This window comes from Pseudopodoces humilis, chromosome 15 (genome assembly GCF_049639895.1).
Source record: "Pseudopodoces humilis isolate 2021_Gansu_Grassland_sample_001 chromosome 15, ASM4963989v1, whole genome shotgun sequence".
Classification (NCBI taxonomy): Eukaryota; Metazoa; Chordata; class Aves; order Passeriformes; family Paridae; genus Pseudopodoces; species Pseudopodoces humilis.
Window position 1 is genome coordinate 19878175 of NC_142214.1, and position 22703 is coordinate 19900877.

The window sequence follows — 22703 nt, forward strand, 5'->3', positions numbered from 1 at the left end:
ATGGCCCCGCACCCGCCCAGCGCCGGGCAGTACCTGCGCTCCGACAGCGGCGGCTCCCACACGCCGATGCTGCCCGAGGCTCCCGGGCCCGCTGCCGGTGCCGGTCCGGACGGCGGTCCCGGGGCGGCGCGGGGGCAGCGGCGGCGGCGGTGCGGGCCGCTGTGGGGCAGCGTGGCCGTCATGGCTATCCTGGCCCTGCAGATCGCCTCCACCACCGGCCTCTTCGTCTACTTCACCATGGCCATCTCCAAGGTGAGCTTTGTCCCGGGCCCGGCGGCGAGGCTGCGGCCCCGGGAGTCCCGGCGGCTGCGGGAGGGCCCTGCAGGTCCCGGGCTCTGCCCGCTCCAGCCCCGAGCCCCGGGCACGGCAGCGGCCGGCTCGCGGGGAGGGCTGCGGGGTGGGCACTGCCCCAGCTGCCCTGGGACAGGCGGCTCCAGATGTGGATTGGGGGGTGGGCACTGTCCGCAGGGAGCCGCAGATCCAGATGTGGGGTGGGGGTGGACATTGCCCGAGCTCCGCCCGGAGCTGCAGATCCAGCTGTGCAGGCGTGGGCGGAGGGGTGGACACTGTCGCCGATCCAGATGTGGCGCCTTTGTCCCGGGCCCCGCCTGGAGCTGAGGTTTGCACCGGGAGAGGGGGGCCCTCCCTGGGATCCCATCGGAGTCTCCAGCCCCAGGTGGGAGTGCTGGGGAACTTCCCTGGGCTTCATCTCTCCCTCCTCCTATTCCCATCTCCCCCACACTCCAGGACCCCCAAATCCTTTGTGAGATGTGGGACCCCCCATTCCAGCAGCTCTTCGCTCGTTCCAGCGCAGCCCCTCCAGCTGTGCTGGGATCCCGCCATCCCCACCTCCCACGGGGTCACTCGGGAAAAACCACTCCCAAACTTGGCCGTGACGGCTCTGATCCTTTCAGCAGCCTCGCCAGCCGCTCCCCTCGGCTGCTGACCCACAACAACCCCCCAGCAGCGGAGGGAAACGCCAGCCAGGAGATCCTTGGGCAGGGAGAAGTTCGGGGCTGGCAGCAGCTCCATGGAAGCCGCCCTCATCCCTGAGGGTGCGGCAAAAAAAAAAAAAAAGAAAGAAAAAGGGTCCAGCAGTGCCAGACATTCCACAAATCACAACAGAGACGGGGAAGAAGGAAAAGCCCTGCCCACGGATGCAGGGGAATAAACAGCCTGTCTGGATCCAGCGGAGCATCCTTTGGAGCGGGCTCCAGCCCTCCTTCGGCCTTTGTCTCCATCCCTGGCTCACATGAGGTCCCGCTGAGAGGGATTTACATGAAAGGCGGGGAGAGGAGGGGAATTGAGAGACGCAGCCCGAGGGAAGAGGAGGAGGGAGGGGAAACCGCTGTCGTGGAACAACTTGGGCTAATTTCAGCGGCCGGTCACTGGATCCGTGCTGGGAGCAGGGAGCCGGTCTCCTGGAGCCCCTTTGTGTCCTGGAAGGAGCTGTGAGCTCTCCCTGGAGCCTTGTCCAGGTGAACACCGCCAGCCTGGCTGCAGAGCGGAGCGGCTCCGCTCTCGGAACATCTCCGGGGTTCCTCTGGAGCTTCCCGTGCCGGGCACAGCCCGCAGCCAGCCCGGAGCATTCCCGCGGCATCCCAAGGGAACAGTCCTGTCCCGGGGGGATTCTCTGCCTTGGCAGCAGCCGGCACTCCCACCCGGGCGGGCAGGTGTGTGCAGGAACAGCCCGGGGGGAATGGCCAGGGCCAGCGCCGGCCGGGGCTCCGGAGGGCACAGATGAACCCACATCCTTCCAATCTGACCTCCCGGCGCTGTCCTCTGGATACAGGGGCTGAACTGATCCCAATATCCCGTGGATACAGGGGCTGAACTGATCCCAGTATCCCGAGGATACAGGGGCTGAACTGATCCCAGTATCCCGAGGATACAGGGGCTGAACTGATCCCAGTATCAGGTTGTTCTCTGGTGCTGGAGGAGCCGGGCTGGAGGCAGCTGCCCCCTGCTCCCACCCCAGCAGGATCCCGGCTGCTCCCTCGGGCTGTCCCAGTTTGCCATCCCGCTCTGTTTCCATCCCAGCTGAAATCCCAGGCTCCGGGCAGCGCGGAGGAGCTGCGGTGTCTGCAGGTGCTCAATCAGCAGCCCGAGGGCTCCAGCCTGGAGGAGCTGAGCAGCAGCCAGGGCTGCCTCAAGCTGGCCAGCACCATCAAAGCCTACGTGGCCACGGTGAGCCCGGGACCAGGGGAGGATGGGAGAGCTCCTGCTTGTCCCCATGCCTCAGTTTCCCCATCCGCCTCACCGGAGCAGTGGGAGGGGGAATAGCCAGGATGGTTCAGGGTGGGAGTGGGACTCAAGCCCTCCACGGTGAGGAGGTGGTGGGGCCCAGAGACAGCGTGACAGGGAGGGGGTGGAGGTTTGGAGCAGGAGCTCAGGCATGGGGAACACCCTGGTCACCTTTAACCGGGAACTTTCTCTTCTCTGTGGCACAGGTGACCGAGAACATCATCCGCAGGAGCGCCGTGAAGGGTGAGTCACTCCTGGGCCAGCTCTGGGGCTGCAGCCAGAGCCTGGTCCTGGGAGCTGTGATCTCGTGTGATCCTGGGAGCTGTGATCTGTGGGAGCTGTGATCTGTGGGAGCTGTGATCCTGGGAGCTGTGATCTGTGGGAGCTGTGATCCCAGGATCTGTGATCTGTGGGAGCTGTGATCCCAGGATCTGTGATCTGTGGGAGCTGTGATCTGTGGGAGCTGTGATCCCAGGAGCTGTGATCTGTGGGAGCTGTGATCCCAGGATCTGTGATCCCAGGATCTGTGATCTGTGGGAGCTGTGATCTGTGGGAGCTATGATCTGTGGGAGCTGTGATCTGTGGGAGCTGTGATCCCAGGAGCTGTGATCCCAGGAGCTGTGATCCTGGGAGCTGTGATCTGTGGGAGCTGTGATCCCGGGAGCTGTGATCCCAGGAGCTGTGATCCCGGGAGCTGTGATCTGTGGGAGCTGTGATCCCGGGAGCTGTGATCCCGGGAGCTGTGATCCCAGGAGCTGTGATCCCAGGAGCTGTGATCCCAGGATCTGTGATCCCAGGAGCTGTGATCCCGGGAGCTGTGATCTGTGGGAGCTGTGATCCCGGGAGCTGTGATCCCAGGAGCTGTGATCCCGGGAGCTGTGATCTGTGGGAGCTGTGATCTGTGGGAGCTGTGATCCCAGGAGCTGTGATCCCGGGAGCTGTGATCTGTGGGAGCTGTGATCTGTGGGAGCTGTGATCCCAGGAGCTGTGATCTGTGGGAGCTGTGATCCCAGGAGCTGTGATCCCAGGAGCTGTGATCTGTGGGAGCTGTGATCCCAGGATCTGTGATCCCAGGAGCTGTGATCTGTGGGAGCTGTGATCCCGGGAGCTGTGATCCCAGGAGCTGTGATCTGTGGGAGCTGTGATCCCAGGATCTGTGATCCCAGGAGCTGTGATCTGTGGGAGCTGTGATCCCGGGAGCTGTGATCCCAGGAGCTGTGATCTGTGGGAGCTGTGATCCCAGGAGCTGTGATCCCGGGAGCTGTGATCCCAGGAGCTGTGATCCCAGGAGCTGTGATCTGTGGGAGCTGTGATCCTGGGAGCTGTGATCTGTGGGAGCTGTGATCTGTGGGAGCTGTGATCCCGGGAGCTGTGATCCCGGGAGCTGTGATCCCAGGAGCTGTGATCCCGGGAGCTGTGATCCCAGGAGCTGTGATCCCGGGAGGCCAGCAGTCCTGGGGGGATGTCACTCCTGGGGCACACTCCAGTGCCGTGAGCTGGGGCAGGAGAGGGGGGAGCCAGGATTGTCACTTGCAATGTCACACACGTCCTGGGGCTGGGCTGGGGACAGGCAGGGGACCCAGGGCGGTGGCACACGCAGATGTGTTGGTTGATGATTGACGAGACATTTCCATCCCTCAATAACCTCTTGCTCTGGTGGGTCAGTGGGGCAGTCCCTGCCCTGCTGGCGTGGGGCCGGCTGTCCCCACGCTGTCCTTACAGCATCTGTCCCTCTCCTGCAGAGGCCTGGCGGAGCTACTTCAACACCTCAGAGGGGCAGCTTCCTCCCAGAACAGCTGGGAAACCCTCGGCACATCTCACCCTCCGCCCACAGAGCCTGGCTCAGGATGGTGAGTGGGGCAGCAGCTCTCAGGACCGAGATCGAAGGGCAGGGATCAGGACGGAGGAGGCGCCGGGGCGGATGGGGAGAGCAGAGCTCCAGCCCTCGGAGCCGGGTGACCGGGAAGGAGCCAGAGCCGCCCCCTCCCCTCCCCTCCCCTCGGTGTGCCCCTGGCTCCCCTCAGAGCCTCTCCCTTCCCGCAGGACGCTCCCAGAGCTTCGGGAACCTGTCGCAGTCGTGCCGCCACGCCATCGCGCACTGGGGGCACAGCAGCCTGCACTCCCACGTGCACAACATGAGCTACCGCGCCGGGCGGCTGCGCGTGGAGCAGCCTGGAAAGTACTACGTGTACTCCCAGATCTATTTCCGCTACCGCGGCGCCGGCCGCGACTCGGGCCCGCAGCTGGTGCAGTGCATCCAGTGGCAGCCGGCCCACAGCCCGCCCGTGCTGCTGCTCAAGGGAGTGGGCACCAAGTGCTGGGCGCCCGACGCCGACTACGGGCTCCACGCGCTCTACCAGGGCGGACTCTTCGAGCTCAAGGCCGGGGACGAGCTCTTCGTCTCCGTCTCCTCCTTGGCCATCGACTCCAACGATGCCGCAGCCAGCTACTTCGGGGCCTTCCGCCTCGACCTGTGACTCCCCCTGCGCTCCCCCGGGGCTGGCACAGCCTCTCGTGCCCGCGGTGTCCCTTGTGCTGAGGGACGAGCCAAGAAGGGCCCGGGGACGGCTGCGGCTCGGTGCCGCCCTGCAGGGAAGGAGGAAGGGTCTCTGAGGACCCACAGGGGACATCCCAGCCTCGGTGACACCTCCCAACGGCTCCCTGCAGCGGGAAAGGCACCAGGGCCACGTCTGCCACTGCAAGACAAAGTGTCCCCGTGGTGACACCGTGAGCCCGACCCCACCTCGGGCAGGGCTGCGGGCGCCGGGACCTGGGGCTGGAAGCACCCCCGGGGTGGCACCTCTGGGTTGGGAGGGTGGGGCAGGTCCAGTGTCGGCCTCTGGAAGGGAAGGAAGGAGTTTCAGTCCGGGAGATGTTTGGGAGATGGTTCCAGGGAGGGCAAAGGGCAGGGAACCGCAGCAGTGGCCAGGCCTGGCACCGCACCCGGCACGTGGCACCGGGGCACGTGGTGAGCGAGCCAGGCTGCAGAGCCCAGGAGCTCAGCACGGCTGCTGAACAAGAACCTCTTCCCACGGGGATTCTGTCCCCCCCAGCCCTCGTGGACAGCGCAGTCCCCACCTCCTCACACCTCCAGGCCTGGCAGTCCCTGCAGGATTCCAGCTCTGGCTGAGCCCGGTGGGCGCAGCAGGACCTCGGAGGGACCAAACCAGCCCTGGGGTGATGGAGACCACGCCAGAGGCCAAAGGTGGGTTCAGGCAGGGCCCAGCTGGCTCAGCCCATGACGCAGCCCCCTTGTCTAACTCCCCCCGTACTCTGTATCCTGCTGAGTCCGGGGGGATTTGCGGGCAGTAGGCTCCCAGGGAGGATGGAATAAAGCCTTGTACTCCAGCACGGGTCTGGCCCCTTTGCACCCAGGACAAGGCTGGGCAGGGTGGATCTGGGGGCAGCAGGGCACTGCTGGGGCACTGCCAGGGCTCCAGACAGAGCCCAGCAGAGGCTCCTGCTCTTGCTGCACCGCGGCACCTCCAGGGGCTCTGCGGCCGCCGGCCCCACGACACCGGGGCAGTGCCGAGGGGATGTGTTCCTGCTCCTCAGCCCTGCCTTCATCCTCGCTGGGCCAGCTCCTGCACAGACCCCACGGAATCTGAGCCCATCCCAGCTCCTCCTGCCCTCCTCAGCTCGGGGTCCCACTGCTCCTGCCCTCTGAGCGTGGGATTGTCCCAGCCCAGGACACAGCCGGGGCCACCCAGGGGCTGTTCCTGGGCAGGGGCTGCCCCTCGCTCCTGCCATCCCTCCTGCAGCTTTCCAGGCCTGACTCCCGGCTCTCCACATCCCTGGGCAGGGCTGGGGGCAGAGCCAGGCAGTTCCCACATCCCCCATAGCCCCAGCTGCTGGGCATTCCCACTCTGCAGCCCCCAGCTCCTGCAGGCTCCCGCTCCAGGGGACACGGTGCCACCTGCACACAAACACCTGGACCGGCCCCAAATGCAAGGAATGATTCCCCAGCTCATCCAGAACCTCCAAAAGCTCATCCAGAACCTCCAAAAGCTCACCCAAAGCCAGAGAGCACCGAGAGCATCCTCCTGGGGGGTGACAGGGCTGATCCTCCCTTGGCAGGGCTGGTGGGCTCCGTTTTCCCAGTCCCCAGGGAGGGATGGAGGGAGCTGGGCCAAGCCTTGGCTCTGCAGCACCCTGGGCAAAAATCAAAGCACTCCAAACCCCTCCATTCTAAAACCACCCCTTTTCCTCCACCTCTCATCCCTGCTCCTGCTGTCCCGGGCACCTCAGTGAGCCACAACAGCGCTCTCGACATCCTCGGCTCCCAAACAGCCCCGGGAGCACCGAGCTCGTCTGGCCATGGGAGCCCTGGGCTGAGCAGCGGAGCTGGGGCTGCAGGAAACGCAGCAGGTGCTTCCAAGGTTTCCTTTGGAAGGGACACGGCCCGAGGGAGCCGGCAGAGGTTGTGTTTGCCACGGAGGAAGCAGGGAAAGCAGGCAAGGGCTCACCCCGCTTTCCTGGAAAGGAGAGAGCTCCTGGGGGTGGAGGGGAGAAGAAAACTCCAGCAGCATCGGGGCAAAGAGCAGCCTCACCCCGTGTGGGGAGAGCACAGCTGGAATTCCTCACTGAGGAGCCGGCACAGGTTACCCCCAGCAGCCGCGGCCCCTCTGCCTCCTCCATCCTCCTCCCTGTCCTGGGGCCTCCAGCAGCAGCCCTGGACACCCCAGGGCTCCCACCTGGACACGGGGACTGGCCACCAGCAGCAGAAGCCAGCAGAGAAACCGGCCTCCACAAGAACAGCCTGAGGAACCTGGGCCAGCGCTGCCCATCCCAGGGCGCTCCAGGAAAGAAAGAACCAGGAGTGGAAAGAGCTGGATGAGGACACACCACTTGCTCTGACTGAGGAAACAAAATGTGCTGTGCAAACGGAGCAAAGCACTGAAGATTTCTCATACAGCTCTTCTGTTAGTGCTAAAATTGTTTATTAGAAGTTACAAGTCACAGTTTAAACGTGAGCGTTGCTGACGAGGTCACTGCAGCTCCTACTGGAAAGCGAAGTCAGTGGTCCCTAAACCAACTCTGCATCCCCTCACAGCCTCCCCTGCCAGCACCTCCCTCGGGCTGGGGACAGCCACAAGAACAAAGAATTCCTGATTATCCCTCCTGAGCGTGTCCCCAAAGCCGAGAGCTGCAGCACATCCCCACAGGGTCCCTCCAGTGACAGCTCCCGGCCCTTCCTCAGCACCTGGAGCTGCAGGGGGACAGGCTCAAGGGATAAAGGGGAGAAGTTCCCTGGCAGGGTGGGCAGGCTTGGCACAGGGTGGATCCCTGGCAGTGCCCAAGGCCAGGCTGGACACTGGGGGTGGAATGGGATGAGTTTTATGGTCCTTCCAAGCCAGCCCGTTCCAGCATTCTGTGATTCCCTCCTGCTCTGAGGCAGCCTGGGAGGTGGGGCTGGCTGCAGCACTCATAAAACCTCCACACTGACCTGATTTCCCGTGGCCTCGCCCTGGGGATTCAATCCAGACACAAAGTGCTTCCTGCAGCCGCTGCCAAAGACCCTCTTGTCTCCTCTGCCAAGGAGCTGCTTTTACCTCAGCCCAGGGCGTTCACAGCCCCCAGCCTCCCTCTCTGAATAAATCCTGGGGCCAAAGGCTCCTTTTTCCCTCTTTGTTGTTATGAACCAGCTCATTGCTACCTCCAAGCCTCCATCCCTGCCCAGACACGATCTCCTTTTACTTTCAAGTCCCCAGCCTGGCCCGAGTTGACAGGAGGGAGAGGAAATCCAGGCTGAAATCCACGTCACCAGGGCAGGAAAGCATTCCTTGGGACGCTGTAAATAAAGCACAGACACAGAGAGAGAGCAGCGGCTGTGGTGTGAGCCCAGCATCGCCCCTCGCTCTGCCCCAGGGCACCTCACCCCAGCCCCAGGCAGGAATTCAGCCCGAAAAAAGAGAGAAACAAAACAGAAATCTCTTTCCTACAGCAGGAAGGGCTCGTGGAGCTGCGGGATGCTCCTTAAACCCTCAGGAGAACGGGAATGGTGGGGTGAGGAGCAGGGGACACAGACCCTGCCAGCCCATCCCTTGTGGGGTCACAGATGGTTGGCTCAGGACTTCTAAAATCCATTTAGTGCAATCCCATCCCAGCTGTGCTGCTCGCAGCCCCTGCCCACGGCCCCAGGGGAAAACCAGGGATTTTTCTCCTTTCCAGGAGCAGTTGTGTCCCCCTGTGCAGCCCGTGGCTCCCGGCAGCAGAGCACGAGGGCAGAGCTGAGCCAGCTCCAGCCGAGCTCCTGCACAACTCACACTTCCTCCTTTCATTCCCCCGCCAGCCAAGCTGGAGACACCACGAAAAAATAATTCCACTTTTAAAGAAAATTCCTCATTCTGTGTCCTGTCCAAAGCCCGGCAGTGTTCCACAGAACCACGGAACCAGATGGGTTTGGGTCGGCTCCCCCAGCCCGTCCTGCCCTTCCAGCACCCCAGAGCCGAGCGCATCCAGCCCTGGCCCCAGAGAGACCCCCAAAATCAGGGTCAGCAATGGGATATTGGATATCCAGGGGATGCCTGGAGCCATCCTGCATCCCGCCCGTCTCCCGCAGGGAACCACGGGCTCCTCCCGGAGCGAAGCGATGGAAGAGCACGAAGAGCAGAGGGCAGAGCTGCGAGTTGGGCACCGTGAGGACCCAAACCCTGTCAGCCTCCCTAAATCCCGGCCCCACGGGGCTTTTCCTGCCTTTCCCACTCCCACCCTGCCGGACACGGCTTTCTCCAGACGGCATCCCAGGCCGCCTGTCCCGCTGGAAACACAACCCACGGGACAGCGAGGAGCTGCTGGGCAGCTGTTTCCTGCCCCGGGCTCCCATTCCCACTCAGCACAGCATCCCTGGGACAGCTGGGATGCTCCATCTGGGATAACCCTGCACGAGACTTTCCCTCTGAGCACCTTACCTCACACTGGGCAGCCTTCCCACAAGGAATCTGCTCATGGATCACGGATCTAATGGAAGCAGGACCGTTTCCCAAGCTGGGACCCTCCTGAGGACGGTGAGGAGAAAAGGGGAAAGCTTTGTGTTTCTGCTATCCCAGGTGTGCCACAGGAAGGGAAGCCAGCATGGACAGCCCCAGAAAGGAGCTCCCAGGGGATTGGGAAAAGGCAGCTTCTTCCCTGAACTCAGCCCCAGACCCCAGAACATCCACCTGGCCTCCAAACAGAACAAAAAAAAAATCATTTGAAAGCAAAGCTGCTGTTGGGCTGAGGCAGCACATGAGGAATCCCAGCCATCTCTTGCTGCACAAAACCACCACAGACCAGTGCAGGCATTTGTTCCCCAAGCAGAACTGGATCTGCCAGTGACATCTGCAGCTCTGAGCTGTCCGAGGACTGAGACGCCAGGGAAGCAGCAGAGCAGGGCCTGGATGGCTCTGGAAGATCAGGAATCTGCCTTTTGCTCCTTGGAAAGACAAGGAATTCGTACCGGAGGGGTTTTGAGAGGGATGGAGCCAGATTTCACTCCCATGAAACAACTGAGGCTGGTGAAGAGCATCAGCCTCCCTGGGCATCCAGAACCTCCCAAATTCCAGTGAGCAGGCAGAGTTTTATCTACAGGAAAATCACCTGGGCAGTGCTGGCACAGGGACTGAGGAGCACCAGGGCTGGGCAGGGAGGGTTCCTGGCACGGCTGCTGGGAATCCAGCTGGGATCCAGGGGCAGCAGGGAGCAGTGCCCGTGTCCCCAGCTCTCCAGGGGGACAGGAGGAGGTGTCCAACACCATCGGGGCTTGGGGAAGGGCAGGAATTCAGGACTCAGCCTCTGGGATCTTGGGGATGAGCTCAGGGGAAAGCAAGGGATCCTTGGGCATGGATCAGAGAAAGGGAGCAGGACGGGAAGACACCCGTGAACTCTTCCTACCTCTTCCTTGGGCTTCTCCTGACAAGGCAGCGGCAGAGTAATTAACACATTCACTAATTAATCAAAACCAGCATCTTCCCAATGAGAAATTCGGCCCAATTTAAAGGAGATGTGATGTGGGGGGTTTTGTTTATTTGGGTTATTTTTCCTTCCTTCAGTCAAGCAGCCTCAGCCAGTCAAACTTTATTTTTCTTTCCCCTATTTTGGCTCCCCAAGGTTGTGATTTTTCCCACGTGGACCCTGAGCCCAGCCCTGACCCTCTGCCAGCACCTCAGTACTGCAAAACCATCCTGCTCCTTCCACACCTCTGCAAGTGCACGAACACCTTGGCTTTTCCTCCCCACCTTCGCAACAGCAGCTCCAACAAAAGAAGAGGAGGAAATACAATTCTCTAACATTTTGTTTTTACTCCTTCATGGAATCTTTCCAACGTAACTTCACAAAAGCAACGTAAATAAAGTCTCTTTTTTTTTCTTCTAAAAAGAAGATTATGTTCCACAGATCCCGTAGTGCAATTTGTTATCTGGTAGAAAAACAGAAAATATCTTCTTCAGCTCCACGGAGGAAAAGGCTGGAAACAGTTCCATGGTCTCAATAAAAATAGGAAAGTCTACCCAGGGTGGGTTAGAAAGTTCCAGGTGTGTGGGACACACAGTCCCTACAGTCTGCCTCTAGTTGAAGAGGATGGACTCGGGGTCCTGGTTGGCCATCTGTGCAATGTGCTTTAGCACATCCTTTTTGGTAATGATCCCCAGCAGCTTCCTGGAAAATGAAAAAACGTTTTTAATGCACCAACACCATCAGAAGGAAGCCAGGCAGGGCCACTCGAGCCCCTTGGCGGTGCTGAAGAGTCTTTTGGGATTCCAAGTGCCACCCCACAGAAAGAACTGCCCCCTCTGAGGGTGGCAGAGCACTGACACAGCCGGAACACCCCGTCCCCGGAGTGTCCCAGGCCAGGCTGGCCAGGGCTCGGGCTGGGCTGTCCCCGGTGCCTTTGGCAGGCAGGAGCTGCTGCAGTGCCCAGCCCCAGGGGATGGCAGGGCTGTCCCCTGTGCCCTGGGAGCAGGGCAGGCGCTGGCCCCACGGCTCTCACCCGTTGTGAGTGACCAGGCACTGGCGCAACCCCAGCTTGCGGAAAATGTCCACCACGATCTCCATGGGCGTCTCGTCCGTCACCGTGAAGGGACTGAGGTCCAGGATGCTCCTGAGCTTCAGCACAGACGGGGAGCTCGGGGGCAGGGGGGGACAGTAGTCAGTGAAACAAATAATTGAGGTGCTCACGATCCCGTCCTGCTTCTTCCGGGCGTTGTCTGCAAAGGGAAATGTTTCATTCAGTACCAGCACTCCACTTTCCGAACAAGAGCGTTCCCCTTCCTCAGCTCACATTTAATGGCCTTGGAGGTCCTTTCCTTCCCTTTGCCAGAGCTGCTCCCACCCCAGGAGGCTGTGATGGGTTCCCAGCCTCTCTTCTAAGGGAACCATGGAGTCATTAAGGTTGGGCAAGACCTTTAAGACCATCAAGTGCAACTGCTGACCAGCACCACCACCGTGGTCACCACCAGCCCATGTCCTCAAGTGCCACATCCACACATTTTTTGAAGACTTCTAGGGATGGTGACTCCAGGGCAGCCTGTGCCAGGGCTGGAAAACCCTTTCCATGAAAAAAAATTCCCCAATATCCAACCTAAACCTCACCTGGGCACAATTACAGGTCTTGTCCTGCCACTCCTCACCTGGGAGAACCTCCAAGGTCTCCAAAGTTCCACTGCAGGGGCAGGATCAGCACTTCAGCTTTGCCCAAAGCCAAGGCTCTGGCCAGGTAAATACAAGTTCTGGAGAACTTTCAAGTTCCCAGTTTTTAGAGGAGGTGAATAAAGTGCTTTGTGCTTTTATGAGTCACTGATCTGGGTCCCACGCAGAGCAGTTAAAGGACTACTTTTAAGCACTCAGCGACTGGCACAGGCTCCGTGGACGTCAGCAGGGTCAGGAATGGAAAACAAGGACTGGCCTCAGACCTTCCCAGCAGTGCACACAGGTCCTGTGGGTACCTGCCACACTGCAATCTGCTATCAGCATTCCAAGGCTTCCTGGGAAGGGGCAGCCCAAACACCAGGCTGGATATTCAGAACACTTTAGGATATTTGGGATATTTGACCATGAAAACCCAAATCCCATCCTGTGTGTCACAGCTTGGGGACAGGGCCACTCCCAATGAATCCCTGCAGATTCCAAGGAAGCCAAGAGCAGAAATTCGTGGTGGTACCACAGAAGGTGGGCGATGCACAAAATATCCTGATGCACTTGTTCCTGTCCTTTATTCCATGTTGTCCCAGGCCACCAGCCACAGGACAAGAGGACACAGCCTCAGGCTGTGCCAGGGGAGGTTCAGGTTGGACAGCAGCAGGAATTTCCTCACAGGAAAGCTCGCTAACATTGGCAGGGGCTGCCCAGGGAGGTTTGGAGTTCCTATCCCCGGAGGTGTCCAAGGAAGGCCTGGACGTGGCACTCAGAGCTCTGGGCTGGGGATCAGACTCGAGTTGGACTCGATGACCCTGGAGGGCTTTTCCAACCTAAATGATCCCGTGACCCTGTGAGGAGCCACATCCAGGGCGAGCAGAGCCCACCCACGGCGCTCAGGGCTGCACCAGGAGCGTGTGACCCCCCCAGGTCAGTGACAGCTGGCACCAAGGACAGCGCCTTCAGCCGGGCAGTGCCACCTCTTACCGATGGAAATGATGAGGTCTCTCCTGAGGACGAAGCCCACGAGGCGCTGCGACACGCGGGACACCACCACGGGGTACCCGCTGTAGGTGGTGCTGGTGACGATGTTCTCCACGTCCTCCACGGTCATGGTGTCCTGCGTGATGACCGTCAGGGGCGTGTCGTTCTTGCGCGGCCGCATCACGTCCATGGCGCGCGTCTTGTGCGAGAACTCCTCCTTGGCCTCCAGGAAGGGGTACCCGTTCAGGCGGATGTGTGCGTCGTAGATGCCCTCGCGGCCGATGGCGTCGGCCACCCACTTGCTGGTCATGGCCGCGGCCATCAGCGGCACGATGTACTCCAGCCCGCCGGTCAGCTCGAACATGATGACCACCAGCGACACCGTCATGCGGGTCACCCCCCCTGCCAACACAGCTCGGGTCACTCGGGGCACGGCGGCACCGAACACCGGCACGGAACACCGGCACCGAACACTGGCACAGCCAGACCAAACACCAGCACCGAACATCAGCACCAAACACCGGCACTGAACACTGGCACCAAACACCAGCACCGAACACCGGCACCGAACACCAGCAACAGCTGTGCCAAACACCGGCACCGAACACCGGCACCAAACATCGGCACCGAACATCGGTACTGAACATCGGCACCGAACACCGGCACCGAACACCGGCACCAAACATCGGCACCGAACACCGGCACCAAACATCGGCACCGAACACCGGCACCAAACATCGGCACCGAACACCGGCACCAAACACCGGCACCAAACACTGGCACTGAACACCGGCACCGAACACCGGCACCAAACACTGGCACGGCTGTGCCAAACACTGGCACTGAACACCGGCACCAAACACCGGCACCAAACACCAGCACCAAACACCGGCACTGAACACCGGCACCGAACACTGGCACCAAACACCGGCACCAAACACCGGCACCGAACATCAGCACCAAACACCGGCACCAAACACCGGCACCAAACACCAGCACCAAACACCGGCACCAAACACCGGCACCAAACACCAGCACCAAACACCGGCACCAAACACCGGCACCAAACACCGGCACCAAACACCGGCACCGAACACCGGCACCGAACACCGGCACCGAACATCAGCACCAAACACCGGCACAGCGGCACCGAACACCGGCACCAGAACCTCTGTCCCCGCCACAGCACCGGGCCTGGCACGGAGCTCGAGGTGCGGTGCTGTCTCGGTGTGTTTTAATTCTGCCCCTGAGATTGAAGTCCCGAAGCTGCTCCCAAATCTTTCACAGGAGTTTTGCTCCAGTCCCCGTTCCCCGAGGGGCACAGACCCCGCAGCGCTGCCCAGCACCAAACAGAACCATCAATGAAGGCAAAGCCTGTTTATCTTCCATCAGTTCCATGCAAACAGCCCCAGCGGGGCCTGGGCTTGAAGGAACCTTCAAGTCAATCTCATTCCAACCCCTGTCACGGGCAAGGACGCCTTCCCCTGCACTGGGCTGCTCAAAAAAGGAGCACCCCCTCTAAAAAGGCAAAAGATGGGGTTTGGTGGCATGTTTTTAGATTATTTTTCATGATAAAATATTCCCTCAGGAGTTGAAAAGGTTCCACGGATGAGGGAATTGGGAATTGTGAAAGTGAAGTTCAGTCACATGCACCAGGCTCTCCAACTCAGCCAAGAGGAAGAAATGTTACCAAAAAACAGAGCACTTAAAAGCAGAATTGCATCACAAGATTCAAGGCCAGAACAGGAAGTAAAAAAGGAATTAAAACCCCACAGGGAAATTCAAGTCCCTGGGCAGCCTCAGGAGCTCCCCAGCGCAGCTGCCGTGCCCAGCAGCAGGCTGGAGATGGCAGAAGCACCACCAGGAGATGAGGAACACACGGAACACCCGACTGCAGCGGTTCCTGGCGTTCCTGAGGTGACACCAGCTCCGATGGCCAGCCACAACCGCAGCTCTCCAGCCACAGAATCACTACACTGAAATGAGATCATCTTTAAGGCCCCCTCCCGGCCCAGACCATTCTGTGGCTCAATGATTAAGGCTGGGAGAGACCTGTGAGATGAGGGATGGAGCTGTTCACCCACCACTGCCCAACCCAGCCCCGGCTTACCCAGACAGGCGGCGGCGCCCACCATGGCGTAGAGGCCAGGGGTGATGCAGTCGGCCCCCTGGCTGCACCAGCCGCTGAAGATGGCCCAGTCATGGTGGTAAAAGGCCAACTGCTCCACGGCCACCCCCAGCAGCCGGCCCACGATGGCCCCCACGGCCATGCTGGGGATGAAGAGCCCCGAGGGCACCTGTGGGAACAGGGGGTGGTGAGCAGCAGTGCCCTGACAGCACAGAGGAGGCTGCAACCTCAAACCACAGCAGGGCAGAGCCTCTGCTGGAGCTCAGCTGCAAGGGACGTTTGAAAAGTCATCTGGGCCAAGTCCCCTGCGCTGAGCAGGGACATGGAAACCGTCCATCAGCTCCATCCACTGCAGGAAAGCTCACACCTGGCAACTGCAGCTCCACAGGCTGCACCAAACAACTTCCAAAGCCTCTGAGCAAGGAACAGCTCCAATTATGCACTAACAAATTATGACACTGATTGCTTTGCAATTAGCTCTTTCATCTAAATCAAGAAAGCTCGAGGCAGGACAATTTAGGAGCATTCTGTGTCTGGAAAATGGGATGTGGAGCTCTGAGGCATCGGTTTTGTGACTGCACTGGTGCCCACACTCGGGCTGGAAGGCTTTTACTGCCCTCGGGTGAAGCAGCAGGACAAACAACTGCAGTCTGTCCCCTTCTGACAGAGCTTGGGGGGACACACACCTGGTCAGGGAGGAAATAAAACTCTACGTGTCCTGAAGAGCGTGGGAAGAACACAACCTCCTTTCCAGGCAGCCCTCACCTTCATGCCGAAGGTGAAGATGGTGATGAAGACCTTCATGATGAGGGCCAGCGCCAGCTGCCACATGGCGGTGTAGACGCCGGGGCCGGCGGCGCGGTCGGGCAGATCGTCGCCCTTGGTGCTGTTGAAGTCGTTGACGTACTCGCAGAGCTTGGACGAGTCCAAGATGCCGCAGTCGTTGAAGAGCTCGGAGATGAGCTCGCTGGTGCTCATCCTGGTGTACTCGTTGGGGAAGGCCAGCACGGCCGTGATGGCCGTCACCACCAGCACCTCCAGCACCGGGTACCTGCCCAGCCGCGTCGTCTTGCGCCGCCTGCACCAGGCGATGTTGCTGCGGATGAAGAAGGCTCCCCAGAGCCCCCCAAATATCCCCAGCAGGATGAAGGGCACCAGCTCCAGCAGGTGCCACGGCATGTGGAACTCCACGTAGAACAGCACCAGGCGGCTGTTGCCGAAGGGGTTGATGGAGCGCAGGGTGAAGGCGGCGACCAGCGCGGCGAAGAAGGAGCGCCAGAGCGTCTTCAGAGGGAAGTAGTAACTCACCTGAAGGGCAGAGCAAAGCACATTTGGCCACTTGAACACTCAGCACGGCCCCACTGCGGGGAGTAAAGCCAGGACAGAGATCCGTGAGCGCTGCCTCATTCCCTGCTCTCCAGCCAAGCGCCCCAGGCTTGCTCTGGAGCTCCAGGTCAATGGGGACCTCAGTGAGTGCGATGGGCCCTGGCCTGCAGCACGTGCATGTGCTCTCTGTGATCCCTGGAGCGACTCACTTGGGTAATAAAACCTGTTACACATCAGCCACGAGCTGAATTCAGGGAATTCTGTGGCTCTGCAAGGTCCAAAGTACCAAACAGCAGCGCCCGCCATCACTGCCACCTACTATTGCTCAGCTGAGCAAATCCATCCCCGCCTTCCTCTGAAATCCATCCTGGTACTCTCCCCTGAGCTAAAGAGCAATAATCCTTTCTCATCCAGATCAAGAGATTAAGGATTAGGTGGTCCTTGGGAAGAAAAGAGGATTGATAACCCAGAGAAGTTTGTTCCCAGCTACCCTGGGACACAGCTGTCAGGAGAGTGGAGAAGGGAAAAGGCCTCAAGCTGTGCCAGGGGAGGGTCAGGCTGGACTGAAATCAGGAGGAATTTCCCCACAGGCTGTGTTCCTAACCCACAGGGTAAGGTGTGCACTAGAGCAGCTTCCCAAGGTTACCTCCTCCAGGCTGAAGAGCACTCCTCCAATGGGAGCTCCAAAAGCCACAGACACGCCGGCGGCAGCAGCTGCTGACAGCACCTGGGGGACACACAGAGGCACTCAGACCTCTCAGCCCTCACAACCATCCCCCTTTTTCCGTTTGTCTTCACTTGAATTTGTACAACATTTATCTACAGCACAGTCAGCTAGGTCTGACCTGCTTTTAAACAGCAGGGAAATGGGGAGTGAGCCAATTCCCTCAGAGGGAGCTCCAAAAAAATAAATCAGTGTTAGGTAACAGAGCCCTGTACCCCAAAACAGAGCCACGTACCCCAAAACAGCACCCTGTACCCCAAAACAGCACCCTGTACCCCAAAACAGAGCCCTGTACCCCAAAACAGAGCCCTGTACCCCAAAACAGCGCCACGCACCCCAAAACAGCACCCTGTACCCCAAAACAGAGCCCTGTACCCCAAAACAGCACCCTGTACCCCAAAACAGAGCCCTGTACCCCAAAACAGAGCCCTGTACCCCAAAATAGAGCCCTGTACCCCAAAATAGAGCCCTGTACCCCAAAACAGCACCCTGTACCCCAAAATAGAGCCCTGTACCCCAAAACAGCGCCCTGTACCCCAAAACAGCGCCCTGTACCCCAAAACAGCACCCTGTACCCCAAAACAGAGCCCTGTACCCCAAAACAGCACCCTATACCCCAAAACAGCGCTCTGTACCCCAAAACAGAGCCCTGTACCCCAAAACAGAACCCTGTGCCCCAAAACAGCACCCTGTACCCCAAAACAGAGCCCTGTACCCCAAAACAGCACCCTATACCCCAAAACAGCGCTCTGTACCCCAAAACAGAGCCCTGTACCCCAAAACAGAACCCTGTGCCCCAAAACAGAACCCTGTGCCCCAAAACAGAGCCCTGTGCCCCAAAACAGAGCCCTGTACCCCAAAACAGAGCCCTGTACCCTCAGCCCCAGAGCCCCAGCCCCTCCCCAGGCCGTGTCCCCACGCACCTCCCTGCGCTTGGCCTCGTTCTTGCGGTACTTGGTGAAGAGGTGGCACAGGATGTTCCCACAGCAGCAGGCCACGTGCACCAGGGGCCCCTCCTTGCCCAGGCTCAGCCCCGAGGACACGGCCAGCACCAGCGTGATGGTTTTGATGACCAGCGTCCACTTGCCCAGGTAGCCTCTAATGATGAAACCACTTAAGATAGTTTTGATCTGGAAGTCAAGCACACAAAGCTCTACAGGCTTTCATTCAAGCCCTGGTCAGAGCTCCTGATTTACTGGGTGCTCCCATTCCTGCCCTTCCCTACAGCTTTCCAGAGCCCCCCTGAGCCATCCGAAGTGAGAGTCCATGGAAATCTCTCTCCATGCAAAGGCAGGAGCAGCCACCTGAGTCCTTCCCTCAGGGCCACTATCCCTGCTGGAGGAACAGCTCCTGCAGCAATGCCAAAACATCTGATTTCCCAAGGGACTGCACGGAGACTTTAGCATTAGACATGTTCCAAACAGCTTGGAAAAACGCCTGTGTGTGAAGCCATCATCTAAAGTGGAATATATTATCCCATAACATGCATGTGTAAATTTTGGGTGGTGGATCCCTACCCCAGCTGGAAAACAACCCAGTCTCACTCACCTCTGGGATCCCTGAGCCACAGGCATAGGGAGCAAAGCCCTTCACCAGGAGCACAGCAAGGAGGGAGAACATCAGGGCCCAGATAACGTACATGAAGTAATTGAGGATATATGCAAAGGCCCCCTGAAACACAGAGGAAATTGCCAGAATCAGATGGCTTCAACTGAAACCACATCAGAGCTGGGCACTGCAGTGAGCACAGGGAATCTGCAGGCCACCCCACAGAGTTACCAGCTGAAGATGCAGAGACCTGCCCTAAGTCTGAGGTTTCAAGGCCAGGTTCCATTTGCTGGGTTACCAATCCTGGCATTCCCCCAGAATGTTCACGGGCAAACCCCCTCCAACAGCACATCTGGGCACACCAGTGGCACAGAGCAGCTGGAAATGGGGCAGGTTTTGCCTCCCCACATCCCCTCCAAGGACAACACCCACATAACCTGTGCATTGACACCCCTTCAGGACCCCAACGATGAACCACTGAACCACGCAGAGCTCGGGCTCCCGCTACCCACATCACCCCAGGGATGCTGCAGCCTGGGCAAACAGAATTCAGCAGCAAAAGCAGCTCCAGGCACTCATCACCTCTCCATGGCCAAGGATCAGCTGGGACCAGCTCTTCCACTCGGGACACTTGTCCCTGTCGGTGAAGGTGGTGTTGGATTTCCAGCAGCAGTGCTCGTGGTTGAACCAGAACCCTGCCAAGCACACTCCTTCCTTCAGATCCGTCATCCAGTGGGCAGAGATGTCGATCAGACCTGCCAAGGAACCTGGGTTAAAGGGAAAAAAAAGTCATTTAATGAGCAGATTCAAACACCTGAAGGTCACAGTGTGCCACACCGATTTTTAACTCACCTCTCAGCACACAGAGCACTGTGGATTCTCTGCCTACAACTCACTTCTATTCTATGGAGAGCTAAATGAAAGGATTTGCCTAATTTTGAATAATTTCAATACATTGAAAAGAGCAGGTCAGGAAACAGAGCATGGCTGATGATGCTCCAAAAGCTCTCTGTGTTCAAAGCCCCACCCCTGCAGCAGCGGCAATTAATTCTCCTCAGTAACTGTTTGTTAAGTACAGCACAGAGGCAGTGGGAGGGCAGAGAGGGATGTCCCACATTCCTGGGGGACTCAGACAAAATGTGTCACCAGGACCCAGGAGCTGCACCAACAACAGCAACATTGTGACAGGAATAACTCTGAATTTGGAGAGAGCGTTTCCAACCCTAATTTAAAAAAAGAAAAAGAAAGGAGGGGAAAGTTACAACTGTGCCAAGTAAAACAAGGCAAGCAGAGCCAGCACACAAGGAAAGTCAGGTTTTAAGAGGAAATTCAAGTCACTTTTGTTAGTAACTCCTCCAATCCCAAAACCCCCACAGCAAGGCAGAGGCCAGGGACCTCTGATCCATAGGAGCGAGTGGCAGCACAAGCTCCAGATAAACAATAAACGTTCAGCAAACCCCCCAGTTAATGACCAACTGGCCAGCAGCCCTCCTGGGTAAACATTAACACCAGATTTCACTGCATCCCTCGTGACAAATGCTTGCTGCTTCCTATCGGGAAGATTTGTACCCAAGTGATTTATTCCTGCTGCCCCGGGGCCAAAGTTTGTTTCTAAGTAATATAAAAGGTCTCAGCCAGCTGAATTCTGAAAGACACCTGGCTTGCAAGCAGCATCTCTCCCTTTTTATATCCAGGTATAGAAGGAAAACCCCCCAAAAATAAGAAATTCCTGCTGGCAACCCCTGGCATTAACCCCTTCAGTACCCGTGAGGAGCTTTTGACACAGACATTCTGAGCATTTCGATCAGCTCTGCATTAATGAACATTTTTCATTTGTTTCAGAGGTCTATGCCAGCAGCAGACCCAGAGCAGTGTCCAGGACGCCTCTCAGCCTCAGTTTTGTATTTTGGTTTTGCACCAACACGGCCTCAAAGCACTTAAAAATAATTCCCTGTGAATTTACAAGGCAGCAGCAGAGCCCTCGGTGTCAGCACAGGCCCCCACTCCAAAATCCTGCTGCTCCAAGGATCTGCCAGGCCCTGGGGAGGAAGGGATCCTGATGCTGCAGCGCAGGAATTAGTTTTACCTGGAGGTTTGCTCTCACCTGCCAACAAACCAATGAGGAGCATCAAGAGCCAGCCAGAGAAGGCGTCGCTGACGCTGTGCAGCAGTGCCCAGGTGGACTCCTTGCTTCTGTTGGTGATCTGGGAAAGGGTTTGCAGGAAGAAACAAAAATCCGTGAGGACTCTGACCCACCGTGCTGTAAATGCTCTAAAGCTACTTGGTGACACTGTGACTGATCTGAGGGGGGAGAGAAAAAGCATCTGGCAGTGGCTGCTCCCACAGCTGGTGCAGCTCTGGGTGGGAGGATGGATCAAGGATCGTGGAATCCCAGAATGGCTGGGTGGGAAGGGACCGTAAAGATCAGCCAGTACCAGGGACACCTTCCAGCACCCCAGGCTGCTCCAAGCCCTGTCCAGCCTGGCCTGGAACACCTGCAGGGATGGGGCACAGCTGCTCTGGGCACCCTGTGCCAGAGTCCCGAGGACACGCACACGAGGGGTCACAGATTTAATGGCAGCAGAGAGGAATGGCCCGGATGGAACTCCCAGGAGGAATGGGAAGGGGCACTGGAGGCACTGGGAAGTGGGAGGCAGCCCTGCCCCAGGTGCCCAGGGTGGCTGAGGCCTGTCAGTCTCAGTGCCCCTGACAGGTCACCCCTGCTAGGCAGGAGCAGGTGGGGACACGAGCACTTCAGCTAAAGCCCCCCTTGCATTCTGAGTAGACTCCTTTAACTGCAGACTGGTGAAGTCCTGGGAAGGAATTCTGGAAGAACTGAACTCAGTCTCCTCAAACAAAAAAAAGTCCAATAGAAAGAGCACCATTCACCAGTGCAAATGTGAGAGCACAAGACCAGGCTGGTTCTGCACTCCAAACCCCCATTTGGAATAAATCAAAGCCTTCAGAAGAGAAGCAGCAACCAATAAACTGCAACACGTTGGATTTAATGCTCCTTTTCCCCCAGCTGAACTCTCAGCTCCCATCCTAAGGGCAACCCCTCCACCCCAGGGGTCTCTAGGGAGTGCCTCCCTACACCAGCAAGAGTCACACATTAATTATCCTGCACTCAGAGCCAGTGAGGAGGGGAAGGAGGAGGGATTTTTACCTCCCTGTGCCTGTCTCGATCCCTGGACTTCTCTCGCACCCAGTCTATGGTGTTGAAATCTTCGTAGGTGCCCACGCCGGGGAGAGGCTCCTCCAGGAAATCCATCATGGTGCTCGTGCTGTTCATCCCTGCTCCATTACAGGAGGAAAAGCCTGCTGGGGGAGCAAGGGACAAAAATTGAACAGTTCTTAGTTTTGCCTCTTTTTGTAAAAAAAAAACCAAAAAACCAGAATTAATTTAGGAGGAAAAGCATGGATTTCAGTGGGAATAAAGAGCTACTGGGGTGTTCCCTGAGCTGAATACCACAGGAACACTTCTCCCTAAATCCAGGACTTGCCACGAGGATATTTTGCCATTTGAGGCAAGCAGATGGGAGAGGAGAAAAGGAATATTTAGGACTTCCAACAGAGCTGAAGGGTGTCCCAGGCGGATCTGGCAAGGATGAGAGCAGGATGGGAGCAGGGAAACAAGGAAAGCAAAACATCCAGTGGGGCCTGGGAAATAGAAAGTGGTGCCAAATGGGGGCTTGGGGAAACACCAAACTGGGACTTGCAGCCTCCCTCAGGTGAGAACTCAGCCAAACCACTGGGGCTCCTGCTCAACCTGCTCCAGGCCCATGGAAAACAATGCTTAGCTTGGGTGTACATTCCCAAAACTCTGGTTCTGGAAGACACTGAGCGTTTGCAGTCATTCAGAGGGAAAAACAGAAGAGCAAAACCCAAAATCCAGTCAAAACAGATAGGTGGGGGAAAAGGAGGGTTAAAACTCCCAGGCAGAAGGATAATGGGTGATACTTGAGCATATTTGGCTTGCAGATATCACGGGGGCAAAGGTGTCTCCAGATGGGAAAAATAAGGAATGCAAAGGGCTGCCCTCTGCCCCACCATCTGAAGCAGGAAGGGAAAAGAGCTGTGAAGTCTTCCCAAACCCATCTCCCAGATTGCCACAGCTGCAGGAAAACAAGATGAGTCATG

The 22703-nt window shown here is 58.3% G+C and overlaps 2 protein-coding genes across 11 annotated transcripts in view; one reads left to right on the forward strand and one right to left on the reverse strand.

The window, feature by feature from the left end:
- LOC102099638 (tumor necrosis factor ligand superfamily member 10-like) lies at positions 1-10618 on the forward strand. Of its 3 annotated transcripts, none has more exons than XR_001331775.2 (6): positions 1-252; positions 2041-2187; positions 2451-2487; positions 3987-4094; positions 4288-5449; positions 6493-10618. XR_001331775.2 is itself a non-coding variant. In XM_005527368.3 (5 exons), exons 1-5 carry the CDS (start codon positions 1-3, stop codon positions 4719-4721), a joined length of 978 nt encoding a protein of 325 aa, XP_005527425.3. In that variant the 3' UTR covers positions 4722-5592. The 3 variants fall into 3 exon arrangements, 1 of the variants encoding a protein (XP_005527425.3); XR_001331776.2 differs by having other exon boundaries at positions 10333-10618; XM_005527368.3 differs by lacking the exon at positions 6493-10618 and having other exon boundaries at positions 4288-5592.
- LOC102099093 (H(+)/Cl(-) exchange transporter 5) overlaps positions 10504-22703 on the reverse strand; it is a 27214-nt gene continuing 15014 nt past the window's right edge. For 5 of the 8 annotated variants that reach the window (XM_014256460.2, XM_014256461.2, XM_005527365.3 and 2 more), the window contains 11 exons: positions 21730-21884; positions 20668-20767; positions 19146-19330; positions 18564-18686; positions 17939-18145; positions 16938-17018; positions 15731-16273; positions 14948-15134; positions 12841-13239; positions 11210-11426; positions 10504-10878 (listed from right to left, as the gene is read on the reverse strand). In XM_014256460.2, the coding sequence (XP_014111935.1) occupies positions 10788-10878; positions 11210-11426; positions 12841-13239; positions 14948-15134; positions 15731-16273; positions 16938-17018; positions 17939-18145; positions 18564-18686; positions 19146-19330; positions 20668-20767; positions 21730-21884 (2288 nt within the window). In that variant the 3' untranslated portion in view covers positions 10504-10787. Of the gene's footprint in view, positions 10879-11209; positions 11427-12840; positions 13240-14947; positions 15135-15730; positions 16274-16937; positions 17019-17938; positions 18146-18563; positions 18687-19145; positions 19331-19415; positions 19683-20667; positions 20768-21729; positions 21885-22703 lie in introns of those variants that run through there. The other 3 variants (XM_005527364.3, XM_014256464.2, XM_014256465.2) reach the window with 2 other exon arrangements.